The sequence below is a fragment of the Anabrus simplex genome, chromosome 9 (genome assembly GCF_040414725.1).
Source record: "Anabrus simplex isolate iqAnaSimp1 chromosome 9, ASM4041472v1, whole genome shotgun sequence".
NCBI lineage: Eukaryota > Metazoa > Arthropoda > Insecta > Orthoptera > Tettigoniidae > Anabrus > Anabrus simplex.
Genome location: NC_090273.1, coordinates 14,545,001 through 14,572,511, shown reverse-complemented (window position 1 = coordinate 14,572,511; position 27,511 = coordinate 14,545,001). Strand labels below are relative to the sequence as shown.

At 38.6% G+C, this 27,511-nt stretch overlaps 1 protein-coding gene across 3 annotated transcripts in view; it reads right to left on the bottom strand.

The window, feature by feature from the left end:
* Positions 1 to 27,511, bottom strand: part of LOC136881287 (uncharacterized) — a 136,102-nt gene that overhangs the window by 84,800 nt on the left and 23,791 nt on the right. For 2 of the 3 annotated variants that reach the window (XM_067154080.2, XM_067154079.2), the window contains exons 4-7: positions 24,654 to 24,989; positions 20,563 to 20,667; positions 16,430 to 16,612; positions 13,451 to 13,615 (exon numbers count right to left, since the gene is read on the bottom strand). In XM_067154080.2, the coding sequence (XP_067010181.2) occupies positions 13,451 to 13,615; positions 16,430 to 16,612; positions 20,563 to 20,667; positions 24,654 to 24,989 (789 nt within the window). The remainder of the gene's footprint in view (positions 1 to 13,450; positions 13,616 to 16,429; positions 16,613 to 20,562; positions 20,668 to 24,653; positions 24,990 to 27,511) is intronic. The other variant, XM_067154081.2, reaches the window with a different exon arrangement.

Below are 27,511 nucleotides of genomic sequence, written 5' to 3'. Positions count from 1 at the left end.
AAGAATTAAAACTATAAACATTGGAACTTATGGTAAAGTAACTGCTAAATACAATTGTCTTATGCTATTTACACAGTTTACAATATGTACAGTATGTACAATAAGTGCATTAACCTTGTCAGAATTTATAAACAATGAATTACTTTTTTTTTTTTTACAATGACCAGACCTCCAATTGCAGATTGGATTGATCACAGCTTGAATTGGGGCTTCTCAATAGTATTGACTAGGATTTATCACTGCGTGAGTTGGGGTTTCTTCAGCTGTTATAGTCGCCTGAGTCATAAGAATTTTTACAACACCGGAATCTTGGATAAAATCGTTAATATTCAATTTATAATCCACGTGTAGTTGGAAATGAAATCCATTCAAATGAAGACAACATTTGGGCCAAAAATAAATGAACTTTATATAATACGGAAGTAAATGAGATTAGTTACTTGTAGTAAGACTTTACCTGCCGAGCAAGTTTTGAGAGCTGAACATTATTAGCCGTATTTCTGGTGACATACAACTTAAATTAGCTTAGTATACTGAAAAAAGCATTATACTGTAACAGTGATCGATATTGTATAGTAGGATTTTGAACATTAATGCTTCTTTTGAGTAGCAATGGTCACACCAGCCTCTCGCATTGATAGCGTAGGGAACACATTTTATTCATCAAGCTTTTGCAAAGAAACTCTAAAAAGATATAAAATCAAAACCTATTTGGAAATAATTTGAAATGGGATTTAATTTTCTACTTTTTTAGTTTTCAGACACCAGGTATAACTTCATCCTATGCATCCCAATTACCTCAAGCTTACTTGTAGTGTAATGGCTAATGCGCTCAGTTCATAATACTAGATTTGCAGGTTTGAGTCTTCTTCTTCTTCTTTTATGACCACATAGGATCACTTTAGTCAGTCCGTCGTTCAGGTCTCTTTGAAGGGATTGTTCGGGCTTTGCGGTCCTCCCAGTACTTCTTCAGACGCTCCGATCTTCGTGCCCTTTCCTCAGTTGAAAATGTGCGTGTTGTTGGTTTGTTTTGTGTAAGGGTAAAGCGGAGGTTTGTATTCTTGAGTTTTGTATTCAATTTTATCTTATTTTTGGTGTCTTCTGTTGTAAGGCCTATTTCCTTCAGATCCTCTCTTACTTCTCTGATCCATTTACATCCTGTTGTGGTATTTTTTGAGACGAGATTGTGTTGTACTAGTTGTTTCAGAAGTCTCGAGTCCAGCATCCTCATGATATGTCCAAAGAATCCCAGTCTCCTCTTACGCATAGTATCTGTAATGGGTTCTAGCTCTTTGTACACGACTTTGTTAGGTATTAACCGCCACTGTCCATCTTTCTGATATTTTTTGTTGATACAGGTTCTTCCAATCCTCCTTTCAATTTTCTGAAGTCTGTCAGTCTTTGATTGTTTATTCAGGTAAAAGAGTGTTTCTGCTGCATATGTAGCTTCCGGTTTTTTAACTGTGTTGTAGTGTTTTATTTTTGTATTTATTGATAGACATTTCTTTTTGTAGATATCCCATGTTAATTTTTGTGCTTTAGCTAATCTATTTGTTCTTACTTGGATTGAGATTTTTTCATTTAAGTTATGTGTTATTACTTCTCCAAGATATTTAAACTGAGTTACTATTTTGATTTTATTACCATTTATGGTGACTTCTTTTAGCTGTGTTGGTTTTTGGGGCATAATTTCTGTTTTTTCAAATGATATTTTGAGGTCAATTTTATTTGCAATGTTTTGAAGTTCTGATATCTGGGTTTTTGCTTCTTTTATGTCCACTGCTAGTAATGCTAAATCGTCAGCAAAACCCAGGCAATTTGTTTTGATTTTTCGGCCAATCTTTATTTTGGGGGGACATTTTCTAAACCATTCCCTCATTACCATTTCTAGAGCACAGTTAAATAATAGTGGTGAGAGCCCATCTCCCTGCCGTAGTCCAGTTTTAATTTCAAATGTCTCTGATGTTTCACCCCTAAACTTCACTTTTGACTTGGTATTGGTGAGAGTCAATTTTATCATGTTTATTAATTTGGGGTGTAGTCCGAGGTGTCTTAAAATTTTAAACAGAGATTCTCTATGGATGCAATCATAAGCTTTCTTGAAATCTACAAATGTTATCACCATATCTCTGTTTCTTCTCCTGTTATAGTCCATTATCAACTTAAGACTCATGATCTGATCAGGACAGCTCCTCCAGGGTCTGAAACCTCCTTGATATTCTCCTAGTTCTTTCTCAAGTTGTAAACTTATCCTATTAAGGATGATTATTGAAAATATTTTGTATGTTATGTCTAGGAGCGAGATTCCCCTGTAGTTATTAGGGTCGGTTTTGTCCCCTTTTTTGTGCAGAGGATGAATGAGGGCTGTTGTCCAGTGTTCTGGTAGTTCTTCTTTAATCCAGATAGAGACAAGTTGTTGATGGAGGGCAACTTTTGCTGAGGTTCCTGCATATTTCCAGATTTCCGCAAACGTCTGATCTTCTCCTGGCGCTTTGTAGTTTTTAAATTTATTCAGAGCTTGGTAGACTTCCTTTATTGTGGGGGGATTGATGTTTCCTGGTGATGTTTTTATCGGGGTGTTGGTGTCCAAATGAAGGAGTTCTGTAGGTTCCTCACAATTTAAAAGCTTGTTGAAATGTTTAGCAAGAATTTCTGCATTGTCTTTATTGTTATGGGCCAGCTTACCATCTTCATCCTTCATCAGTAGGGTCGGGGGTTCATATTTTTGGAGCTGCTTTCTGAAGGTTTTGTAGTAGTCCCTTGATTTAGTTTTACTGAACTGTTCTTCAATTAACTGCAGGGTGTCCTTATGATGTTGTCTTTTTATTCTTCTTAAGACTTGGGTAGTTTCTTTTCTCTGTTTTATTAGCTTTTGATAGGATATTTCTGTCTTTTGGGACTGATGTAATAGCCATGCCTGATGTCTTTTCTCCACTGTTTCATCACATTCACTGTTCCACCATTGGTGTTTTTTACGTGGTTTGAGTCTTCATTATGACGAATCTTTTTTTATTTTCATTATTAGTGTTGTATTAATCTGTATGCCTCTTTACATACGTTCTTTTGTTAATAATATATTTCATTGAAATGTTTAATCACAATATTATGCTTACTAGGAAAATGCTTTATGTGTGTGCTACTTATAGAAAGGGATGTTACGATTAATATAGCATATAGGACTGTCACCCAGGTAGCAGATTCCCTATCAGTTGTTTACATAGTCTTCTTGTAAATGATTTTGAAGAAATTGGAAACTATTCCATTCCCGAATTCCTCTTCCTATGAATGGATATTTACCCTGATTAATGCTTTACATTTACAGTATCTTCCAATTTTATCTTCATAAAATTAAGAATTAGAATGGAATGCATTATCAATAAATGGAAGCATGTGGAGCTAAACGAGGTCACAGAGCTAGTTGAAAATAGAGCATCATGGAGATACTTAATCAATTCACAGAAGCCTGCAGATAGAATGCTCAAAGGCAATAAGTCCGTAAGGAAAAGTGGGTGTACAGTATATACGTATATGGAAGCGCGTGAAAAAGAGTTAAGAAAAACGGCAGGGAACGAAAATAAATTTTTTAACGTAAATTAGAAAGACGATGAAAACCTGCGTACCTTCTATTACAGAGCAAGCAACCTGACCAATCTACTACAAGAATTCTTTCCAAAAACGCTGCCTTACATGACAGGTTATAACTGGCGTAGGAAAATGTAATCTTGAGATTTTAATCCCAATTAGGCATTGTTTTTGAAACTCATAGATTAAAATCATGGAAGCTTGACATAAATCGTTGACCATACTCGTAAGACTCCCTTTTTTAGGCTTTTTGATGATAATCAGCAGATGCAAGCACAGGAAAATAAGACAGTCAAAATGAGCTTCATACATCTGACGATAGATAGCACCACACTCGAAAGCGAGAAGAAAAGGCTAGGAAAATAACAGATAGGGAATCTGTCACCTGGGCAACTGCCCTAAATGCAGATCAGTAGTGATTGTTGTATTGTTGTAAATCAGTCTAGCCAACTCGGTATATAGGTGTCTAGCTCCGGGTAGCTACCCAGCGCTTGCGCAGAGGTGGTTGCACACAAGGCAAAGTACCAGCTGATTTACACCCCCAGGTAGTTTACCTCTTGGGCAGCTGCCAGCCACTTTACCAGCAGATGGTAGAACCGGCCGTAAGTCACAAATGATTGGAAATTAAGTTTTATATAACTTTTGTTATGTAGTACTTTTCGATAGTACCAATAATATTGGAATTCAAGAGGACAAATTGGGGCAAATATTAGTTTATAGGAAGGGGAGTTAGGGATTGGAATAACTTACCAAGGGAAATGTTCAATAATTTTCCAATTTCTTTGCGATCCTTTAAGAAAGGCTAGGAAAATAACAGATAGGGAATCTGTCACCTGGGCAACTGCCCTAAATGCAGATCAGAAGTGATTGTTGTATTGTTGTAATATAGGTAATTAAAAATTAAATTTTAGACACCTTCCCCTAAACTACCATTTCAATCAGGGTAAATAAAATTATTTATAGCTTAGACTGTAGTTCCTTATTCCCCGACTTTACATATCAATTTTCATTAAATTCTACTTACCCATTTTCTCGTAGCTCGGCGTTGATATGGACTTAGCAACAAAAGTCAAAATTCATTAATATCTCTGTTATCATACCTGGCACAGTAAAAATGTGTAAGATATAAATCCACGGAAATTAAATTTTATATAACTTTAGTTACGTAGTACTTATTGATAGGACCACTAATAACATAAATATTTGAGAATTAAATTTTGGGTCTTCTCCTAAACTACCAATTCACTCAGCGTGAATAAAATTATTTATGGCCTAGATTGTAGTGACAATCCCCAACTTAACATACTGATTTTCATTCAATTCTCTTCAGCCGTTTTTTCATTATGCGCATACGTACATGTACGTATGTACATAATGATGAAGATGGTTTTCTGTGGTTTCCCATTTTCACACCAGGCAAATGCTGGGGCTGTAGCTTAATTAAGGCCATGGCAAATTCCTTCCCACTCCTAGCCCTTCCCTATCCTACCGTCAACATAAGATCTATCTGTGTCGGTGCGACGTAAAACAAATATTTAAATAAAAAAAAGAAGTTCAAAAACTACAAAGCAAGTGGAGAAGATCAAATATATACAGAACTTTTTTGGGAAATATGTATACCTGACAAAGACAATGTTGCAACAGATGTCATTCAGTCAGCTTTTGACAATGGTTGTTTAAAACTCTGAGCTACTGTGCATGCACGGCTTTGTGTACCTCTGTGGTGATCAATTACCTAATCACCCATTTGAGTCTGAAATGCTGTGCTGCAACACTGACTTCACTGATAGCCGGTATATTTGCTAGTGGACCATTGTCATCCATGCACCCAAATTCGGCCCTTGGTAAGTTTACACTGATTAAATGGAAAATGTCCTCTTCTCTGTGCAGGATTTTCTACACACTACATTGTAAGTCAGTTATTATTACATAGAATACATCTGTATTATCATCATTGTTGTACTGAAGCATTGTAAACCCACAGTGACAACAAAGTGAGGGCACACTTTTTATAGAATGTTGCTTGGGCACTGCTGAAACCTCAGCTTCAAAGGAGAGCGAAAAATCCTCAAATTCCCAATGATGTAAGAAAACTAGCCCAGTTACTCCTTCGATTGACAAGTGGATTGTTGTCTTAATATTTTTATATTTTTATATTTTTATATTTTTATATTTTTATATTTTTATATTTTTATATTTTTATATTTTTATATTGAAGTGGATTGTTGGTCAAGGAATACCGAGGTACTAGAGGACAGTCATCAATGTAGGTGAAGTTGGAACAAGACAACAAGAAGGTGGTATACAGAGTGCCAAAACTGGACCTACCATGACTATCTGATGGACAGTTGTGGTGATTGTGTTTTCAAGAGCATGCAAAGTTGAACATCTGTATTCACAGAATTGTTCACATTATTTGAAAATGATACATATTTAGCACAAAAATGTCAGTGATAGAGAGGACAAAAGTATTTCCATGTATTTTGTGTCTTTTTCTTAATATCATATTGTTTGAATGATCAGATATATTGTATTAAAATAAATGCTATGTGGTACTAGATATAATTACTGTAATTAATAAATGAGTAGTAAACTTTCTCTGGTTAGTAAGTTACCCATACAACATGTGTTATAGGATGGATGACAGGTGTCATCCACGTGCCTAAACCCGTTACCGAAATGCACGCCTAACTGGGGTTAAGATATTACAAGGCGGTGATTCACCAGAGGTGACATACGGAAGCGAAACTCTTTTTAAAGTCATGCAGAGAAACACAATTAGATGGACAATGATGGATAGTGGTGTATAGAGAACTGGAGCCCATAGGGAAGAAGATCTCTTTCATTTGGTCACATTGTGAGATAACCAGAAACCAGATTACCAGTACCAAGATAAATTATAGAGAAACGTTGGGATCTGAAGCAACAAGCAGAATGGATTAAGAAAAATAGAGAGGATACTGAAGGACTAGAAATAACTCTGGACAATTTCCAAATAAAAACAGAAAATTTGAAGAAACTGAAAAACAAAAAAATAAGACTTAAAACAAAAACAAACAATATACAATGAAAAGGGTACTTACATATGAAAAATGACAGAAAAGATCAGAACTAATGAAAAGCTACCTGGCAATACGGAAAGAAAACTTATCGAAGAAGATGACCCCAAAATGGTTGACTGAAGTGGTCTAATGAGGCCGTAAAAGCAGAATAATAATAATAATAATAATAATAATAATAATAATAATAATAAAATAGACAATATATAAATATTGAGTTTAATATGCTACATATTTTTAAAATATTACACATCGGGTAAAACAGTAATTAATAAGCAAATTATTTATATTTAACTAAACTAAAAGTAAAACAAAAATAAACAATCCTATTTAACCATGATAAACTATGGATTTAACAGTTATAAAAATACATATACAGTATATACAAGATATGAATATCAGTGGCGGCAATTAGGGGAGGGGAGGGGGCAGTCACCCCCCTCCCTACTTTGTAGAGAAAACATTCCATTTTCATTCCATTTTAGCTTGCTGAAACTAGGAATTACAGGAATTAATAAAAAAGCAATTTGTACAATTCCCGTTGTCTTATCAGCTAAATTCTTTCCTGTATTTTCTTCAATTATTAACAAAATTATCAGCAGAAATACGCACAAAATGTCGAACTCTGAGACAGAAAGTGAAGTTGTACAGGATGGACAAAACGAGCAGACTGCAAACAGGCCAGAAGATAATTCTGATAGACAAAGCACTGTGGTAGATATTTTCAAGAAGCAAAAGGTGTAAACATTCACATTAGTCGCTCTCATCCACAAATACATTGAACTACCTTGTTAAACAACTTCAGTCAATGCGTATCTCAGACAGAAGATGATAATATTCCCATTGAGCACCAATATCCTGTTCAAGACGAGACTACTTTCCAGTCAGAGTTAAAGGAATGGAAGAACAAATTCACTCAGTTCTCCAGTGAAAGCAATTCTGAGTTCGACAAACTCGTGTGGGACTTGTCAGAATTTCTGAGTAACTCTATCCATCTCTTACCTGGTCCAAAACACCCTGCTACAAAATATTACGAAGCCAGGAGAAAACGTCGTCTCAGACATCAAGGTAAAACATATAGCAAGTCCTCGAATCCGCAACGTGCGACCAAGAGAGAACGCCAAGAAAGATGATGTAAAACTGACTATCAGATCACTCAGTTTCAGTTCTACAATCAGCGAAGGAAATCTGTGCGAAGAGTTCTGAATCCAAAATCTGAATCTTGCAACGTCGATATTTCCAAAATATTTGCTACTTACTTCAACTTATTTTCCATTGAAAATTCCAATATAAGGCATGATTACTGCTCCAAAATCAGTGACACAGATTGTGTAGAGATAGATGAAATGTACAGTCGCAGAATCACAAAAGAAGAAATTCACATCAAATTGCAGTAGATACCACTCCTGATCCTGACCATGTCCTACACTAGTGTCCAAAAGTTAAGCATAATCACTAAACGAGGCCATACTGCCTGATAGGAATGTCAGACGGATTGCTGAACAAATGGAAGCTGACTCACACACCATATGTCACACAACCATCCCAGAAAACAGTGTCAGAAGGGTTCTGATAGCTAAGGTACACCTTTGACAACAACTAACAAAACTTGACAATGTCTCCCACAACAAAATATGCTGTTAATAGGGTATACAGTTACCCCTAGCGGCCACACATGCTTCACAGCAACGTGGCATGCTCTCTATCAGATGGCCCAAGAGCTCTTGTGGCAGTCAATCCCATTCTTCCAAAAGGGCAATGCGAAGGTTTTGAAGGGTCCTTGGTGGAGCCTGACATGTTGCAATTCACCTCCGCAATGCATCCCAGGCATGTTCTGTAGGATTCAGATCCGCAGACCTCACTGTCCAGTCCATGCGATAAATGTCTTCCCCAGCCAGAAATTCATCCACTAGAACAGCGCGGTGCGGTCGGGCATTATCGCCCATTAAGAGGAAGTCTGGACCAACCGCACCTCTGAAGAGTCGAACATGTGGTCTCAGTACCTCATCCCTGTATCTCCGAGTGTTACTAGTGTTCCTCGGACCACCCATGAATATGTGCAGGTCCGTACGGCCATTCAACATACCGCCCCACACCATGACGCCACTACCACCATACTGGTCCCGTTCCACAATGTTCCTGTGGTTGTATCGGCTACCCGGTTCTCTCCATATTAATGTACAACGGGGATCGTTCTGCAAAGTGAAGCAGGATTCATCTGTGAAGAGCACATAACTCCATTCATTCATGGTCCAGTTTCGATGTTGACGGCTCCACAGTAAACGGGCCCGTCTCTGTGCTGGAGTGAGCGGGATGCACACCGCTGGACGTCGGGCAAACAGCCCTGCTGTTCTGAGCCTCCGGTACACAGTTTTCCGGGAAACGGCAACCCCTGAGACGGCTGCAAGTTCCGCCGACAATTGTCTTGCAGGTGCACTCCGATTTTGTAGGGGCGGTTAAGGCCAGATATCGGTCTTGCTGTGGGGTGGTTACCCTTGGTCGACCTGGTACTGGCCTAGGACTAACATCTCCTGTGTCTCGAAATCATCTCCAAATACTGGAAATAACACTTTGTGGCACATTCAAGGATACGGCTATTTTGATCTGTGTCTCGCCTGCTTCCAGGTGGCCGAGTATTCTACCCTGCAAAATGGGGTCCAAATGGCGTCGTTGTGCCAATATGTTGTCACGTTCACCACAAGGCTACACTCTGCATGCTATAACAGGGCAAACATGACTGAGGGAATATGGGGCGCAGGCACTGGCTATGTTTACCTTGCGTTTATGCTGCTAGTCAAAGCAGGGAACATTCCTTTCCTATACAGAGCGAACACATAAGGTTGGTAGGTGCATGTCATGGCAATTTGTGGTCTATTTCCTGTTGCCCTGCTTACTCGTAACTTATGCTTAACTTTTGGACACTAGTGTAGTACAAGTCATCAGAGACAACACGGTATGCAAAATCAGATCAATCATTGCAACTAAAATGCTTTCAACAGGCAAAATACCCCAGTGTCTAAAGAGTGCTAGAACCATGTTAAACCTAAGAAAGGCGATGCTTAATGTCTGTCAAACTGGAAACCAGCAACAATCTGTTTGGTAATTAGACGTGTTATTGAAAGGGTATCAGATCAGCATTTGAGCACCTTTGCAACTTTCAGCAAACACCAAAAAGACTTTAACGACCATAGAGAATGCCTTATAAATACTTCCATTCTCAGAGGACTCCTCAAGACAGCAAAGACAGATAAGCAAGATGTTACAGCGATATTTTTAGACATATCAAAAACCTTAGATAACAGTGGACATCAGCACCTTAATCTAACACTAGCTCCTGAGCCACTTCCATCTAAACTGAAGGAACTAATCATCAGTCTACAGACTGACAATACAACACAGATCAAAACTACTGAGGGTAAAACGAAGCCAATTCATTTGTTAAGAGGACTTATGCAAGGATCATCATTATCACCAGCACTGTACAACCTGGCCACAGATTTCATATTTGATGAGATTACAGAAGGAAACCTATTACAAGAATATGGTAAATCAGTTTTTGCAGAATTGTTCCCTCTTAGTTATTATGGGTTTCGTTGATGACAGAGTCATTGTTGGCAAAAATAAGGAAGCAGCTCTTGAGTTGACACGCATTGCTATCTCGTTGTTCCAGGAAATCAGTTTACAGATAAATGACAAAAAATGTGTGGGGAAGGGGAAGCTCATAGATGTAGTGCTTGATATTCAATAAAATGTTAAGATTAGTACTATTAAAGAAAGAGAAGAAATTTGATATCTTGGTGTCACTTTTAAGGAAACATTCACCTATAATGCGACCTCTTCTTTAAAAATCTTGCTCAAGTATTTAGATACGCTAACAGCCTCACGTTTGTTCAAGGCGGATCAAAAGTTCATTGTTTTGAACAAAGCAGTCAACCCTACTCATGTGTGTGCTTTTCAGATTGCGGAAATAAGACAAGTACCGGTTAGCTTCCTGAAAACTGCTGACAAAATGTTTTCAGTTACTCACAGATACGCACAGTTACACACAGGTACACCCGATAGTGCTCTGTATTCTAACTTAAGATTCAAAGGCCTCGGAGTTTTTAAAGCAACCTGGGAAGTACATCTGCAACAAATAAGGGCATGCAACGGTCTTCGTCGAGCCAGCAATAGCTACGTTTTAAAGATGAGCGATCTGTCATCCGAAATCATGCATTGTTTACAGGCCCTCAACATCACAGATATTAACTGACTCTCCAATAAAGACAACAACCTACCAAATCCAAGAAAAATTCACCAAAAACTAAGAATTCTTATAATTTTATTAAATACCACCTATTCAGTACAATAATAATGTAATAAAAACTTACATATTTATTAAGTTGTTAATATGGTACATGTTTTGCTCCTTTTTTGTGAGCATCATCAGCCAATTATCATTTACTTAAGGTTATATAAGATCGTGAATCTATTCTATTGGATTAAATTATGCTTGTAAACCTGATTGACAAATCTTATAAGTAGATCTTCAATACGGACAAAAAATGAAATTTATAACCTGCAAAAGCTAAGAAGACGTGAAATGGCAATTTGGTGCTGTTTGCCTCAGAAGGGGACCGGTGTGGAGCTGTATAAAGAGTACTCTCCAGCCAACAATTGGATTAGGGACCACCAAGGACTTTCTTGTAGCGAATGGCGAGAGGCAATCAAAATGACATCAAATGTTCCTGTAGTATGAACTGTTCCAGGCAAAACTCAGGACAGAAACCTCTGTTGCAGATGCATCAGAGAGAAAGAAACACTGGCTCACGTTCTGGGTTCTTGCCCCTATGGCAAAGTACTGAGATACTCAGGTCAGCACAAGATAAGATCACTAAATGCAGAAGAACTCCGCAGTAAAAACTTCTGTGTACATGAAGAAGCCGATGGTTTGTTTATGATAGGGAGTACAAGATGAATATTGACATAATTGCCTTTAAAGAGATTGACAAGGAAAGCTCATTATCGATACGACCATCCGATTCGAGCACCATGTCGGCCAACCTGCTGAAGTCCACCTTGAAAAGCTGATCATATACGTGCCCACCATACCACTCTACAAACATAAGTACCAGCTGAATGAAGCAGAGATTATCAGCCTAATGGTTGCTGCTCATGGCAAAATACCTGCCATGTTTATAGAATTCTGGAAGAAGTTCGACCTTGCTATGAACAGCATTGCAAGAATAGTTTGCATCACAATACGTGGATCTGTACACATCCTGAGATCTCATTTGTTTGGACCGTCATAATTTTAAAAAATCCATATTACCGCTATATTTCTATATCATAAAACATTATGTATCCTGATACACTTTACTTTGTCCATCATGGCGAGAAGTCCTTGGTTCATTCAATATTCACTGATATATTATTACACTGTATGTTGCACACTACCAGAATGCTGCATTTTTTTTCTTTTGCTAGTAGCTCTACGTTGCACTGACACAGATAGGTCTTATGGCGATGATGCGATAGGAAAGTTCTAGGAGTTGGGGAGAAGCGGCTGTGGCCTTAATTAAGGTACCTGGCATCCGGGAGATAGTAGGTTCGTATCCCACTATCGGCAGCCCTGAAAATGGTTTTCCGTGGTTTCCCATTTTCACACCAGGCAAATGCTGGGGCTGTACCTTAATTAAGGCCACGGCCGCTTCCTTCCAACTCCTAGGCCTTTCCTATCCCATCGTCGCCATAAGACCTATCTGTGTTGGTGCGACGTAAAGCCCATAGCAAAAAAATAAAAAATTAAGGTACCTCGTCGCCATAAGACCTATCTGTGTCGATGCGACGTAAAGCCAAAAAAAATTAAGGTATAGCCCCAGAATTAGCCTGGTGTAAAAATGGGAAACCATGGAAAACCATCTTTAGGGCTGCCGACAGTTGGATTCGAACCCGCTATCTCCCGGATGCAAGCATACCACCACGCGCCCCTAACCGCATGGCCAACTCGCCTGGCAAATGCTGCATATTAAAACATTATATTCCTTCATTATGTAATTAAAACTAAAATTATGAATTAATTTGGATCGCATTTTTACGTCCTTTTTTTCCAGTTTTTAGTTCCTTTTTGGATATTTTTAGGTCTCACTACAGGTCTAAAAGTATAACAAAAATAAACCCAAAATGGGTGCTGTACAAATGAGATCAACTGAAGAGTCGAGGCTATATGGAGCTTCTCAGGGAGGCTGAAAATAAAAGTGCTCAATCAGTGAATCCTTCCTGTACTGATATATGGTATGAAACTTGAAGCCTAGATGCAAAGAATATCCAAAAGCTCAAAGTAGCCAAAAGAACAAAGGAAAGGGTCATGTTTGATATTTCCCAGAAAGACAGGAAGATCAATGTTTGGATTAGATCTCAGACCTCCGAGATAGATGTCATCGCTACTGTGAAGAAGAGGAAGTAAAGGTTGGGTTTGTCTAACATACGTAAGGTGAACACGTAAAGTCCGACACTGGATACCTCTCCACCACAAACGGCCTCAAATGAGATGGGCTGTTGAGATCAGAACATTTCCAGGGACTACATGGTTACCGCTGGCCCAGAACGGTGAACTATGGAACAGGTTGAAAAGGCCTGCATTCAGCAACGGATTGATAGTGGATGATGATGATGATTATTGTAAATAGTGTTCAAATGACCAGAAAGCTTTTACGCATTCACATTGTTAACAGGTTGAGACTGAAAATGTGGCTTCAAACCAGTCAGTGTAAACAGCTATGCAAACAAAAATAAAAACTCTGGTAATCAATGGTAGTAATATGTCATACCTTGCTTCCACAGAGTGCTTCATACTCATAATCACACAGCTTAGAGACTGGATTGAAATGCATATGTGCAGGACAGACTCTTCTATCAGCACTTCCAGCACGACAAGCATAGTAGACACTGCAATTACCTTGCGGATCAGCAAAGAAGCCAAACGGAAGCGGACACTGAAAGAAATATTAAAATTTAACATGATTATTATTGGTGATAAGATTTATTTAAAATAAATAATCCGTCCTCCAGTGAAGGTGACCATAAAAGTCTGGAATACATAACTAAAAGTATATAATTATAATAATGAAATTATACATGGAGAATAATTTAAGAGCTTGTAGCGGAGTACTGACAAATAGGAGCACAGGGAAGCAGAGATAGCGAATGCAGTGATCCCAATTGTGAGCCAACGTAATCGTCTGCAAGAAGCGGCATGATTACACCAATAGAAACTAAACGAAACTGAACTCATCACCTATATATATATGCTTGGGACAAATAAATAAATAAATAAATAAATAAAAGAATAAATAAATACGGTAGAACCTCGATTATACGTTCCAGGAAACTATGTTTTTCCCTATTATTCATTCAAATTACGTGGTCTCACGAGCATCCTAATTAAATCATGTTGTAAAAATTCTGCATTATCCGTTCCTCGAAGAAACGATTTCCCGGATTAACAGTCCAGAAATTTCAGTCCCATCAACGCTAAATCCTCGATCATGCGTTTTTCAAGAAACTGTATCTCACGAAAGGATGGCTATTGCACACTTCCAGATCATGGTGTTAACGTCCCGTCATTGCGGTAATTTGAGGAAGTACTGTACTAGAAAAGCAATCGGCGGTAAACTTGCATAAGGGACATTCGGATGATATTATTTAGAGAATCTTCAGGAATCATAAAGCAGAGTGTGGCCCAACAATTGGAAGGAAGCAGAGCACATTTCGACAGCTCTGCTTGATGACAGAACGAGTTTCTTCAAATGTTCATACTTGCAAAACGTCTGCATTATGTCCAGGGTTAGATATATATTTTTTTTTAACTTTTTTCAAGTATATCACCGAACAAGTTTTCGACACTTGCCTCAGGGCACTGTACAGTCACTGGGTTTCAGGCAGGAATTGAAACTGCTCCTTCTTAAGCAACATAAATTTAGTACCGGTATTTTAATATTATCGTATACGATTATGTTATCGAGACCAGAACAGATGTTACACTGTACATACATAAAACCATGTGAGGTTTTGGGATTGCCTATTGCTGTTTTGGTCCAAATATAAGAATTGGAATTTCACATTTTTGTGTTAAAATATCATAAAAATTGCAGTCATTTTATTTGCGTATGTTACATTTTAAAAATTTGTATCATTTTGCACTCCTACCGACTTGTACAGCGAGTGCGCTTTCCAGCTGAGCTCAAGGTTGCGAAGAACTGTAATTTCAGAAGTTATATTTTTTCTCTTTCCAGTTTGATTGTGATTAGGCAGAATTGAATATAATGCAATCAAAAACTTGAAAATCGATACTTACATTCGAAACCATATTCTCAAGTTCAACATAACCTTTAAAAGTCGATGTAGGCCTAATTTACGCAGTACAAGATTTCCATAAATGACTATAAACGGTACACCGTGACCAAATTACAATGGAAGATTTTTAAAAAAAATATTTTGCAATCATGTTGGGTGCTTTTGTATCTAATGTGCTTTATTTTATTAAATTATAGAATTAAAAACTACTTGTGGTCGATTGTTGTTTGGCTTGGCGTTACGGGTAAACTGAATGTGAAGTTTCGAGATTTTAAGTTGCGTACCGGTAATTAATGTTTGAAGCTGACCCCACGGTCTAACTTGCCTGCCTTCCACTCAGAGGGCCCAGGTTCGATTCCCGGCCGGATCAGGCATTTTTATCCTGATATGAGGGCTGGTTCCAGGTTCACTCATTTTACGATTACCTTTAACTGAGGAGCTATTTAACAGTGAGATAGCGACCCAGGTCTAGAGAGCCAGGAATAATGGCCGAGAGGAATCGTCACACTGACCTTGCGTCACCTCATAATCTACAGGCCTTTGGAGCGAGCAGCAGTCACTTGGTAGGCAGAAGGCCTATTGGGGCTGTAGTTTGGTTTGGTTTAGGGGTGTTTGTAAGATTATAAGTATACATATTTCATTTTTGTGATGCTTAGCCAAACTGTTGATAGTTCATTCGTTCCCGGATTTTCTATTTTCCCGTGTTGTACCGTATGTATTTTTCTCCATGGTCCCACCAAAAACAGAGAATTGAGGTTCCACTGTAAATAAATATAATAAAGTTTGGATTCACGATATTGTCATGGACACTATTCATTAGCCAATTGCAAAATCGTATTCTGAAATGAAATCTGTAGGCGGTATGTTATGGACTCAATGAGACTGGTGAGATGGTAAATGCAATCATTTTGTTGCAGTGCGTTCTGTTGTTTTGATTTAATCGGCCAGCCATATTTAAGATTGTTCTTTAATTAAACTCAAATTTTATGTTGGTTATTTTTCTTATAAAACAAAGATAAAATTTGTTTCTGTTGTTGATAATTAATTTGATTTTACGGAATTAAATTCTTTTATTTAACTAAAATTATATTTGTCTTTCTTTGGTTATTTCTTACCAATCTGATACCGTGACAGGTTTTAATTGGGTCCATGGGTCTTTGGGGTGTCACCCCTACCGTTTAAAGTAAGTACCCTTTATCTTTTTTTCGTGTTTATGTTGTGCTTTTCTGGGGCATTTTTGGGCGTTCCCTTGTCTTTTAAAACTCATACTGGCTCATGGGAGTATGGGGCAGTGCAATCCTTGTTCAAGGGTTAAGGGCAGTTGCAAAACTTAATATTCTGCATATGTTGTTTTGGAACTGTCACCATTCTGTGCTGTGGATTGTGGTGAGATTCTCATAGACAACTCTGCAATTCTCCCTTGTGACCAGATAAGAAATTATAGAATTACTTACATGAAAATTTGCTTCCTCGTACTTCAGAACTTCATCCACAACCATGGTATGCACACGGCTGGCAGAAGTTATCATATGGTGAGTCATGTCCATATCAAAAAACCCAAATTTCGGGAAATGGCTTGCTGATCTATCCCTGCCTGGAGCTTTAGTCAACGGTGCATCAGTTACTGCAGCTGTAGTCTGTAATTAGGAAATATAACATGAAAATTTACCAAGAGGTTGAAATTATGATGGTAAACAGGGTGAAAAGTTAGCTTATAAGATTCACCAAGAAGACAAGTCCTCTCAGTTTTTATTACTGTGTTAGTGGGATAAAAGTACCTCATGGATATCATCACTGCAAATACCTCACAATCAATCAGTCATCAATGATGTGCATTTAGGATGGTCACCCAGGTGGCAGATTCTCTGTCAATTGTCTACCTAGCTTTTTCTTAAATATTTTCAATGAACTTGGAAATTTATCGAACATTTCCCGTGATAATTTATTTCAATCCCTTAATCCTCGTCCTATAAACAAATATTTGCCCCAAAGTGTCCTCTTGAATTCCAACTTTAACTTCATATTATTATCTCTCCTACTTTTAAAAGTTCCACTCAAGATTATTGTTCTACTTATGTCATTCCATACCAACTCAACATTGACAGCTCGAAACATACCACATATATAAATGGTCTGTTATTGGACATTCGGGAATCGACATGTATAACATACCACATAGTCGAGCATCTCGTCTCCTTACTCCCAAGTATTTCTAGCCCGAAGTTTGCAACATTTTAGTAGCACTACTCCTTTGTCGAAAAGCACCAAGAACAAATCTCGTTGCTTTCCTTTGAATTTTTTCCACTTCTTGTATCAAGTAGTCCCACACACTGGAGCCATACTCTAATTGCGGTCTTACGCCCTCTCGCTTACATCCTTACTACAACTCTCACAACCATGTGAAGAAATCTGTAACCTTTGTTAACAAAGTAGCACTACTCCTTTGTCGAAAATCACCAAGAACAAATCTCGCTGCTTTCCTTTGAACTTTTCCGCTTCTCGTATCAAGTAGTCCCACACACACTGGAGCCATACTCTAATTGCGGTCTTACGCCCTCTCGTTTACATCCTTACTACAACTCTCTCAACCATGTGAAGAAATCTGTAACCTTTCCTAACAACTTCGTTAATCATTCCTTATATTACCACCTAGGTACTTGCATTGTTCCCCATCAACACAATCATTAAAACTGACTGTTCCTCTTGGTGTCAATATAAACAAAGGTTTTTTTGTTTTCTACAAGTTGCTTCACATCAAACAGACACAGACAGCTCTTATGCGACGATGAGATAGGGAAGGGCTAGGAGTGGGAAGAAAGCGGCTATGGCCTTAATTAAGGTACAGTCCCAGCATTTGGATGGTGGAAAAATGGGAAACCACGGAAAATCACAGTAGGGTACGAACCCACTATCTCCTGAATATAAGCTCACAGCTGAGCACCCCTAACTTCACAGCCAACTCACTCAGTAGCAAAGATGTTCGTTGAGGTAACCACATTAATGAGGTTGTAGTAAAGATTTTTTTGTTTTTAACCATTAGGTCTGCCAAAACTAATTTTGAGTAATAAAGTTATAAACTAGCTGAAAAAGGAAAACATATGGTAACAATATTATAAAGAGACAACTTACTGTACGTTTCGTTCTTGAAAGAACATCATCAGATTCTATGAAATCACACTCAATAAAAGAAAATCCATAGCCTATTTCCAGTCATTCGACCGGGTCAGGAATGGAATGAATGATGCTCCCATCCAGCGGCAAGGATAGGTATTGTAACTTATAAATCTCATTTTTGTCCCGTATTGGTATCAACTTTCCAATACTTATTTGCTTTCTATTGCTAGTCTTCTTCTTCTGTTCGATTTTGGCCACTATGGACCATGGAGTCTGTGTAATCATAAAACATATTCAAACTTAAAATCCAGTTAAATGATTAAAAAAGTACATGTTTCATTCCTGATTTGGAACATCTTCAGCTAAAAAACATGCATAAAGATACAAAAATTGGCATATATAAAATAAAAAACACTTATGATGACGACGACGACGATGATGGTGATGATGAGATAAAATATTCCTTCATTTTGAGATAAAACATTCAACAAAACAATGTTCAAATTTGTGATAAAATCTGTATGTAAGGGATCCTAGAAAGTGATCGTCTTTCTTCAAAATGCTGGAGAAGTCTCTATAGTATTTTAGTATGTACTTTTAATTTTTAAGCTGGAGTGTGTTCTATAATTACACAGACCAGAAATAAAAAGCAATAAAGTACTGGAAAGTGGGATTCTTCCTTCAACCTAACCTTAGTTAATAGGAATTGTGCCAAAGCCTGGAGCAAAGATTAAAGATTAACAGATTAAATGAAATGGTACTGGAGTGTGTTATTGGAATGAAAGAGGACAGGGAAAACCAAGTACCTGGAGAAAAACCTGTCCTGCCTCCGCTTTGTGCAGCACAAATCTCACATGGAGTGACCGGGATTTGAACCACAGAACCCAGTGGTGAGATGCCTGTGTGCTGCTACCACCTGAGCCACGGAGGCTCCTAATCACACTCAAAGAGTTAGAAATGTATGAACTTGCAATCTGGGGCTTACGTTAATGAAGACCTCTTTTGTCTCTTTTGAATCCTCGTGAGGATCCCATACACTGGAACCACACTCTAATTGGGATCTTACTGGCAACTATGCTTGGGTAGAGACAAGAGAGGACCTTCATTATGTTACAGAAATAAAACATAAATGTTTATATATTTCTAAATTATTATTATTAACTTTATTGGCCACATTGGACCATTTGAGTCTTCCATGTACACTTTTTTTTCTTTTAAGGTTATATTATTTGATTTACTGTTTGATTCTTCTAAATACTGTAGTATATTGTTATTTAATTGATTACATACATTTTTAGTACAGCGTGTGTCTAAATATGGTATCAACATTACAGAAATGTCTGCCTCCATAGCGTAACGGTTAGTGTTATTAGCTGCCGTCCTCGAGGGCCCGGGTTCAATTCCTGGTATTGCCAGAAATTTAAAAATGGTATGTGGTTGAAATGGTACACGCAGCTGACCTCCACTGAATAGAGCTGCACCACCTTGGGATGAGGACACAAGTTTCCTTTCCTTTCCATTACAGAAATGATGAAGTAGTGTGAAATTTGTTGGAAGATGAAAGTCATGAACCTGACTTTGAGGATATTGAAAATGAGTCATCAGATTCAGAGTCAACTCAGTATGTGCATCAGCTGTTTCTTTGCATCAAATATTAGAAAGCGATGACAAGCCTGACATAAAGCAGCTTCCAAATACTGCCAATACATTTTCCCTAAAATTTTGCAGAATATACCTCTAAGAGTGAAAATTTTGCTAATGCATTACAGGTACATTATTGACAATTTGTATATCTCATTTTCTTGAGACATGTTTCAGTTTTGTGTACATGTGATCGAAAGTTTTATTATTATTATTTTGAATCTAGGAATTACACTTTTTGAACTGACTACATTTTTCTAGTTAAAACACGTATGCAATTTCATGTCAACATGACAGTCCTCAGTGTATTAGCTTTATGTAGATTGATTTCATATCTTGTGGAAATTTTGTATTTTATGTATGTCAGGTATTCAGCCTGAAGGTTGGTTTGATCCTCCACAGATCTAACAGCAGCTGTTATAGATAGCCTAGATGTCACCGAAGAGGCATACTAGAGAAATGGGCAGTGTGGTAGTTTCCCATTGTTTTCCTCACCGAACCATAAGTTGCTATTACGTATCAGTCTGCCAAGCCCACTGAAATGCATGCATCAACCAACCCTTTGAGCTATATTTTCCCACCATTTATAACAGGGACTGGCTGCATAAGGAATGGCATTACTAGCATCGCTCATACCTCAGTCACTTTCATATTGTTGAAGCCAAGGATGAGACCAAAACAGGTCAATGAAAGTAAAAAATTTATTTTAGCCCATATCAGAAGACACAGTGCACTGTAAACACTACATCTTGCCAGCAAAGGCAGTTGTATTTTATATTGACAAGTAAAAGCTGCAAAATATACAGAAAGCCAGTCAAATATAATGACTTGCCTCAGGATATGAACCAGTGGTAAAGAAGTCATCATTAAGGAAGGTAGCATCGCTCTTATGCTGTTTCTCCTCATGTGCTGTCTCAGTATCCATTGTCAGGTCAATCTAGAAATAAGAAAGGCTGTTACAATTAATGTAACGTACAAAAAATTGCCTTTGAAATATCAGTTGGCAGATTTTAATTTATATTAATTTAAACATGAAGGTTTCTTCCCCAGCAGTGCCAGGAGCATTAAGAGCCATCTTTGTAACTCAGCCAGGACAACCAGTGAGAGAGACAGTTCTGAAACTCCCTAGCATTGTCAGAAGACGGGTTACTTTAAAGCGATGATTTTAAGCTGGGTGTACTGTAAAGATGCATGCTATAGGAAATTATCATTACTATCCAGGCGAGGGCTATATAGTTTTTGTAGATTACCCAAAATGTGAAATGACTGAAGGATTGTATCCATAGCTTAAGCTGTTCTGTTTCACAGTTGATAAGGTGGAACAACAATGATGATTCCGTATGAAGTAGTTCTTCTTCTCGTGGCAGTGCAACTTTGAAGCTTTAGAGTCTGTCGAACACTAAATATAACATCTATAAGCAACTATTTTTATGGTTTTCAAAGACACCAAGGTCCCGGAATTTAGTCCTGCAGGAATTCTTTTATGTGCTGTAAATCTGCCAACACGAGGCTGACTTATCTGAGCACCACGGTGCTCAGTTCGATGGTATTTGAAGGTTCTCAAATATGTCAGCCTTATGCTGGTAGATTTACTGGCAAGCAAAATAAATCCTGTGGGACTAATTCCGGCACCTTGGGGTCTCCAAAAAACATTCAACAGACTGAAAAGCTTTAAAGTTATATTAAATGAGTTGACACTAAACAGTATGGATTCCTTCTTAACAAATCTTGTGAGGTTGCCATTTCTATTCAGTTTCTTCTATTAAGCTGTTGTTTTTTTTTTACTTAACAGACGTTCCAACCCTTTCCATCTCTTCTTAAGCCTCTCTCTTACCCTACTTTCCTTTAATTTTGATCTCATCTGAAATTTTCCTACATAAAGTATATCTTCCCTTCACATTAATGATCAAACTTCTTCAACAAAGCATTCTGTATCTTTTCTTTCAATAGGGTTACCTTCAACATCCCTCTCAAATACTCTTTCATTTGCATACCCATCCTTCGTTTTCTTTTTTTTTTTCTAGTGGCTTTCCATCGCACCGACACAGATAGGTCTTATGGTGACAATGGAATAGGAAAGGCCAAGGAGTTGGAAGGAATCGGCCGGGGCCTTAATTAAGGTACAGACAGCCCCAGCATTTGCCTGGTGTAAAAATGGGAAACCACGGAAAACCATCTTCAGGGCTGCCGACAGTGAGATTCGAACCCACTATCTCCCGGATGCAAGATCACAGCCATGCGGCCCTAACCGCACGGCCAACTTGCCCGGTGATATCGATCCTAACATTTCCAATTCAGTAATGTGGAATTTCCTAGTGTGCTGAACATCAAAAGGGAAAGTTTCCCCCACAGAAATTATCACTAACTTGGCAGGTTCAATCCTGGCTCAGTCCGGTGGTATTTGAAGGCACTCAAATACGTCAGCCTCATGTTGGTAGATTTACTGGCACATAAAAGAACAACTCCTGGGGGACAAAATTCCAGCACCTCAGTGTTTCCGAAAAACTGTAAAGGTAGTTAATGGGACATAAAGGAAACAACATTATTATTAACAATATGAATGGTCTAATAACAATCTTATATACCCTGCACTTATAACTGTACAGGCATTCTGTACACAACCTTGCATTTGGCATAACACCTAGTGAAGAGATTTAAGGCCTAAGAAGACTTCTTTGAGAGTGGTGGTGGTGGTGATTATTATTTTAAGAGGAAGTATAACTGGGCAACCATTCTCTATTCACACTAATCATAGGGAAAAAAGGAATAGGATCCAACACTCCAAGAAATGAAGGAAGGGCCATCAAGGGCGTGAAAATGAAAGACTCCTTAGGCCTCCATACATAATACTGTCACAGGGCAAGTTGGCTGTGCGGTTAGGGGCATGCAGCTGTGAGCTTGGTTCCGGGAGATAGCTGGTTCGAACCCCACTGTTGGCAGCCCTGAAGGTGGTTTTCCATGCTTTCCCATTTTCACACCAGGAAAATGCTGGGGCTGTTCCTCAATTATGGCCACGGTGCTTCCTTCCCACTCCTAGCCCTTCTCTAACCCATCGTCACCATAAGACCTATCTGCATCGGTGTGACGTAAAGCCAATTGTAATAATAATAAATAACATAATACCGTCAGGGTCTGAAAAGAACAGAGTTGACCGAGAGACACTGGATAGGTTAGATAAAAGTGAGGAGCCTGGGACAAGTAAGTGGAAGCAATGCTAAGAGCCCCTCGGGCCCCTTTATTTGCCTCATACAACAGACAGGGGATACCGTGGGTATTATTATACTGCCCCCATCCACAGAGGGTACTTCTTTGAGATGTGGAAATTCAACCATGGTCCTCTCTATCTCAAAAGGAAGAGGGTGTAATATTATACAAAGTACCCCAGGTAATAGATCAGTTCATTATCCACAAGGAGTGTGGAAATAAAGACTAAAGATGACAGCTAATGTATGTCCTGTGAGATCTCTAGACAACAGCTACTGTCGCTCTGTGACACTGACATTGACACAATTGCCCATCTCCTTGAGGCCTGTCCACTCAGAAACACCAGCATCACAAAGTGTGTTCCACGATTGCTGAAGTCCTGGTAGTCAATGGATTCTGGGTGATTTCCAACAAAAGAGTAGCGTTACAAAATTATTGCAGAGTTTGGGCTGGAAAGACTTGGGAGAAAGAGGATGAGCTGGTCATCTAAGTGGTGTGTTGCAAGTGCATACTTTCATGATTGATCCGTAGTGAAACTGACTATAAGCAAAATTATCACAAAAATTATTTATTATCACCACCTATTCAATACATGCCACGTGTTACGGGGTTGAAATTTACATAATACTATATAGATGGTGATAATAAATAAATTATTTTTGTGATAATTTTGCTTATAAATGGTATGTTCCGAGCTGTCAGCGGAGAGATGGCATGGAATGAATAAGTCTGAGTGGTGTCTTTAAAAGTAGGAAAGATCGCAATATGAAGCTAAAGTTGGAATACAAGAGGACAAATTGGGGCAAATATTTATTTATAAGAAGGGGAGTTAGGAATTGGAATAACTTACCAAGGGAGATGTTCAATAAATTTCCAATTTCTTTGAAATCGTTTAAGAAAGGTTATGTAAACAACAGATAGGGAATCTGCCCCCTGGGCGACTGCCCTAAATGTAGGTCTTTAACACCGTAAGGTATTTTCTGGGATTTGCTATATTCCTCTTCTACCTCCGTTTTCTACTTTAATATTTCTTGCCTCTGTCTTGCATCTTTAGGCTTAAGTAAATAACACTGTAAGTCATCTTCTTATCCCTGTAGCACAAAAACTTTCCAGGCTGTGCTACATTTTACCAAGCCGACAATGGAAAGTGTAGCTTCCATCTTAACAAATCTTCTTATCTAAGAATCCCTGTGCTTAAATTTCTCCTCCGTTACTGCTTTCTTAAGTCCATAACTCATATCATCACAATTTAGTAAGGGACATTTCATTTCTGTAATTCATCCACTTTGTTTTTTGCTTTAGATAGAGCTGCATTTCTCGATTATAATCAAAAACCCCCAACTCGATTCTACTGGCATTAAGAAAAGGGGCCTGTCTTTATAATGAAAACTCCACATCTCTTCTGTGAATGGCAGTAGGCAAGTGAGCCTGCTGTTATAGTAGAAACTCCCAAACTCGATTGTGAATTGTGATAGGAAACATTGCCTGCCATTTTCATCAAAACTTCCCAATGCACACCTTACTTTGCAAACAACGTACGGGGTCCTCCCAGTGGTGTTTCTCGGATAACGCTAAGAGACATGCAATTTAATATAATCTCGCTCACTGCGGGTACAGCAGTTTATGTAGAAATCTGTATACAGTGTGGAATACCGTAGCAAAGCACGGCTGCAACTGCTAGTCAGTAATAAAATGGCTAACATAGTGTTAATTACTTACCTGAACATGTGAATAATTGGTAGGAAAATCCATTTCAGTCGAGACATCTGAGAGCTGCACTTCATTAGTCTGTTGCTGTTCCTTTTCCTCCTCAGCTGTTTGCTGTTCATCCTCAGATGCTTGCTGTTCATACTCAACTGCTTGCTGTTCATCCTCAGACGCTTGCTGTTCATACTCAACTGCTTGCTGTTCATCCTCAGACGCTTGCTGTTCATGCTCAACTGCTTGCTGTTCATCCTCAGACGCTTGCTGTTCATACTCGGCTGCTTGCTGTTCATACTGAGCTGCTTGTGGTTCATCCTCAGCTGCTGTCTCATTCTCCATTGCCAGGTTCATCTAGAAAGAAGTATGGTCAATTCAATTTCTCTATCCAGTATATATAGTTATAAGATCTACTGCCAGTGTTTTATGTAGTATCAGTGATTTGAAGAAAGATCAAGTTTTAATCCCAGGTTGTGACTTTGTATTCTAGGCTAACTTAAGTAATGAATATTGAATTTTCACGACCGCATTGTAATCGAAACTGACTTTCAACCTATTAGGTCGTGTTACGTACATTTAGTACGTGTGGAAGAGATGTTAAGTACAGAACAAAAATGGCCAACCAGACACCAGTGGGATCCGAACCCACTGGTTGCAACCGACGCGAAATCGGGAGGTTGTGAGTTCGGATCCCACTGGTGTCTGGTTGGCCATTTTTGTTGTCTGTACTTAACATCTCTTCCACACATACTAAATGTACATAACACGACCTAATACGTTGAAAGTCGGTTTCGATTACAACGCGGTTGTAAAAATTCAATATTCATTGACTTGGCCCTCAACGGTCATTTAAATGCACTCTACAGTGTGATGGTAGTAGTACTAGACCTGTAGCTTAGATCCTTTCCAACAGAACAAAGATGGCCTAGGCCACCAGAGCTCAATTGGTAGAGCAACCGACGCGAAATCGGGAGTGTCTGGTTGGCCATTTTTGTTCTGTACTTAACATCTCTTCCACACGTACTAGATGTACGTAACACGACCTAATAGGTTGAAAGTCAGTTTTGATAACTTAACTAACTCTCCAAAGGGCCGTCATCTTCTATCGACAAATTCTGTCTGATGGTATGAAGGTAACAGAGATGAAAAGTGAGGTTGTAAGTTCCACCAAGAGGAAAATTCTCTCAGTTTTAATTACTGTGTTGATGGAGTGATAGTACCAGTGACCACTGTACGTACCTAGGTATTAACCCATTTGACTCATTTGACATGTTCATGAGCATTGGCTAGGCCTTAAATTCAACCGATGAGACATTCACACGCCGCACCAAGTCGTATGTACTAGCTTATATTTTGATCACCCCTGCAAGGGTTTCCCTTTTGCGAACTTCTATCAGGAAAGTGGCTTGTTTACAGCTCTCTTTCTAAGACCTTTCACCATTATTTATTGCCAAATTGTAGCCTCTGAAAGTGCAAACATTTCATCAGGTATCATTCTTCTAGCCATGTCTTTGGGCGTAGTATAAGCAACGCTATTGCTGCGGAAATTGAAAATGTTTTAGATTTGGAGATAACATTGAAGAAGAGATTGGAAGTGAAAACGATATCTGATTTGATACGAGTGACAGTGAAATCATACCTAAAGCCCTGCGTGTGAAACCTAAACAGTGACTGGGTGTGGATTAGCAGCAGAGGTAACCAATCAATTATTCATCACTTGATAGGCTCTCCAGGGGTATCAGGAGAACTGAGAGACAAATATTTAGATAATTCTGTGTTGGAGTTGTCTGTACTCTTGGAAGTTATGGACCCATTGTTTCCCACACTGCGCAGGAAATAAATATATACGCTATGGAACAGTTATCGGACCCACATGGAAAAAGACGGTAGAAAGTAGTTTGACACTAATGAGGACAAAATTAAGGCCACTTTACCCTATGGATTCTGATGTTGCAGGTTTGTAAGCTTCGCATCCAATTATATTGGAACAGAGACAAATGTATTGAAACCCCAATATTTCGAGAGACAATGAGCACTGTAAAGTGCCTCTACATATACCTGAATGTTTCAAGATTTATCACACAAAATCTTTGCTCTAACATCATTGTCATTGAGTACAATTACTTTTAAGGCTTCACTGAAAACTGTGTGTGGAAATTCTAGTTGCCGTTCCACTCACGGCATTTATTTCAGAGGAGTGAACAATAGTTCTGACCGGGTGACTTACTTATGTTGAGGACGATTTAAATCTGATTTCTAAGTGAGGATGTATAGGAGAGGTCATAAAAGTTGCTGGTAACACCTTAATTAGAGCAGAGTTTAAGTGTATGGGACCCTCACAAGCATTATTTGATTCCAGAAATGGAAAAGATCTCAAGGAAAGCAGCAGTATCTGTTCTGGGTGATTTCCAACAAAAGAGTAACGTTGTGAGTGTCGTAAACTTTGGGCTGGGACGACTTGGAAGTGAGGAGACAAGCTGCTCGACCAAGCAGTATGTTCCAAGCTGTCAGTGGAGAGATGACATGTAATGACGATAGTAAATGAATACTCTCTGTTTTCCTATAGTAATGTCCACCACCACTTCCTTAGAAAAACCTTTTACATGTTAAAACTGACTTCATCACATTTTTCTCTAATTAATGTTGCTTCAGGTTTGACATAGCTTCAAACCAAATCCCATGGCGCAACAGCCCAGAAGGCCCATGGCCTACCAAGCGACTGCTGCTCAGCCCGAAGGTCTGCGGATTACGAGGTGTCGTGTGGCCATCACGACGGACCTCTCGGCCATTATACTTGGCTTTCTAGACCGGGGTGCCATCTCACCGTCAGATAGATCCTCAATTGTAATCACGTAGGCTGAGTGGACCTCGAACAA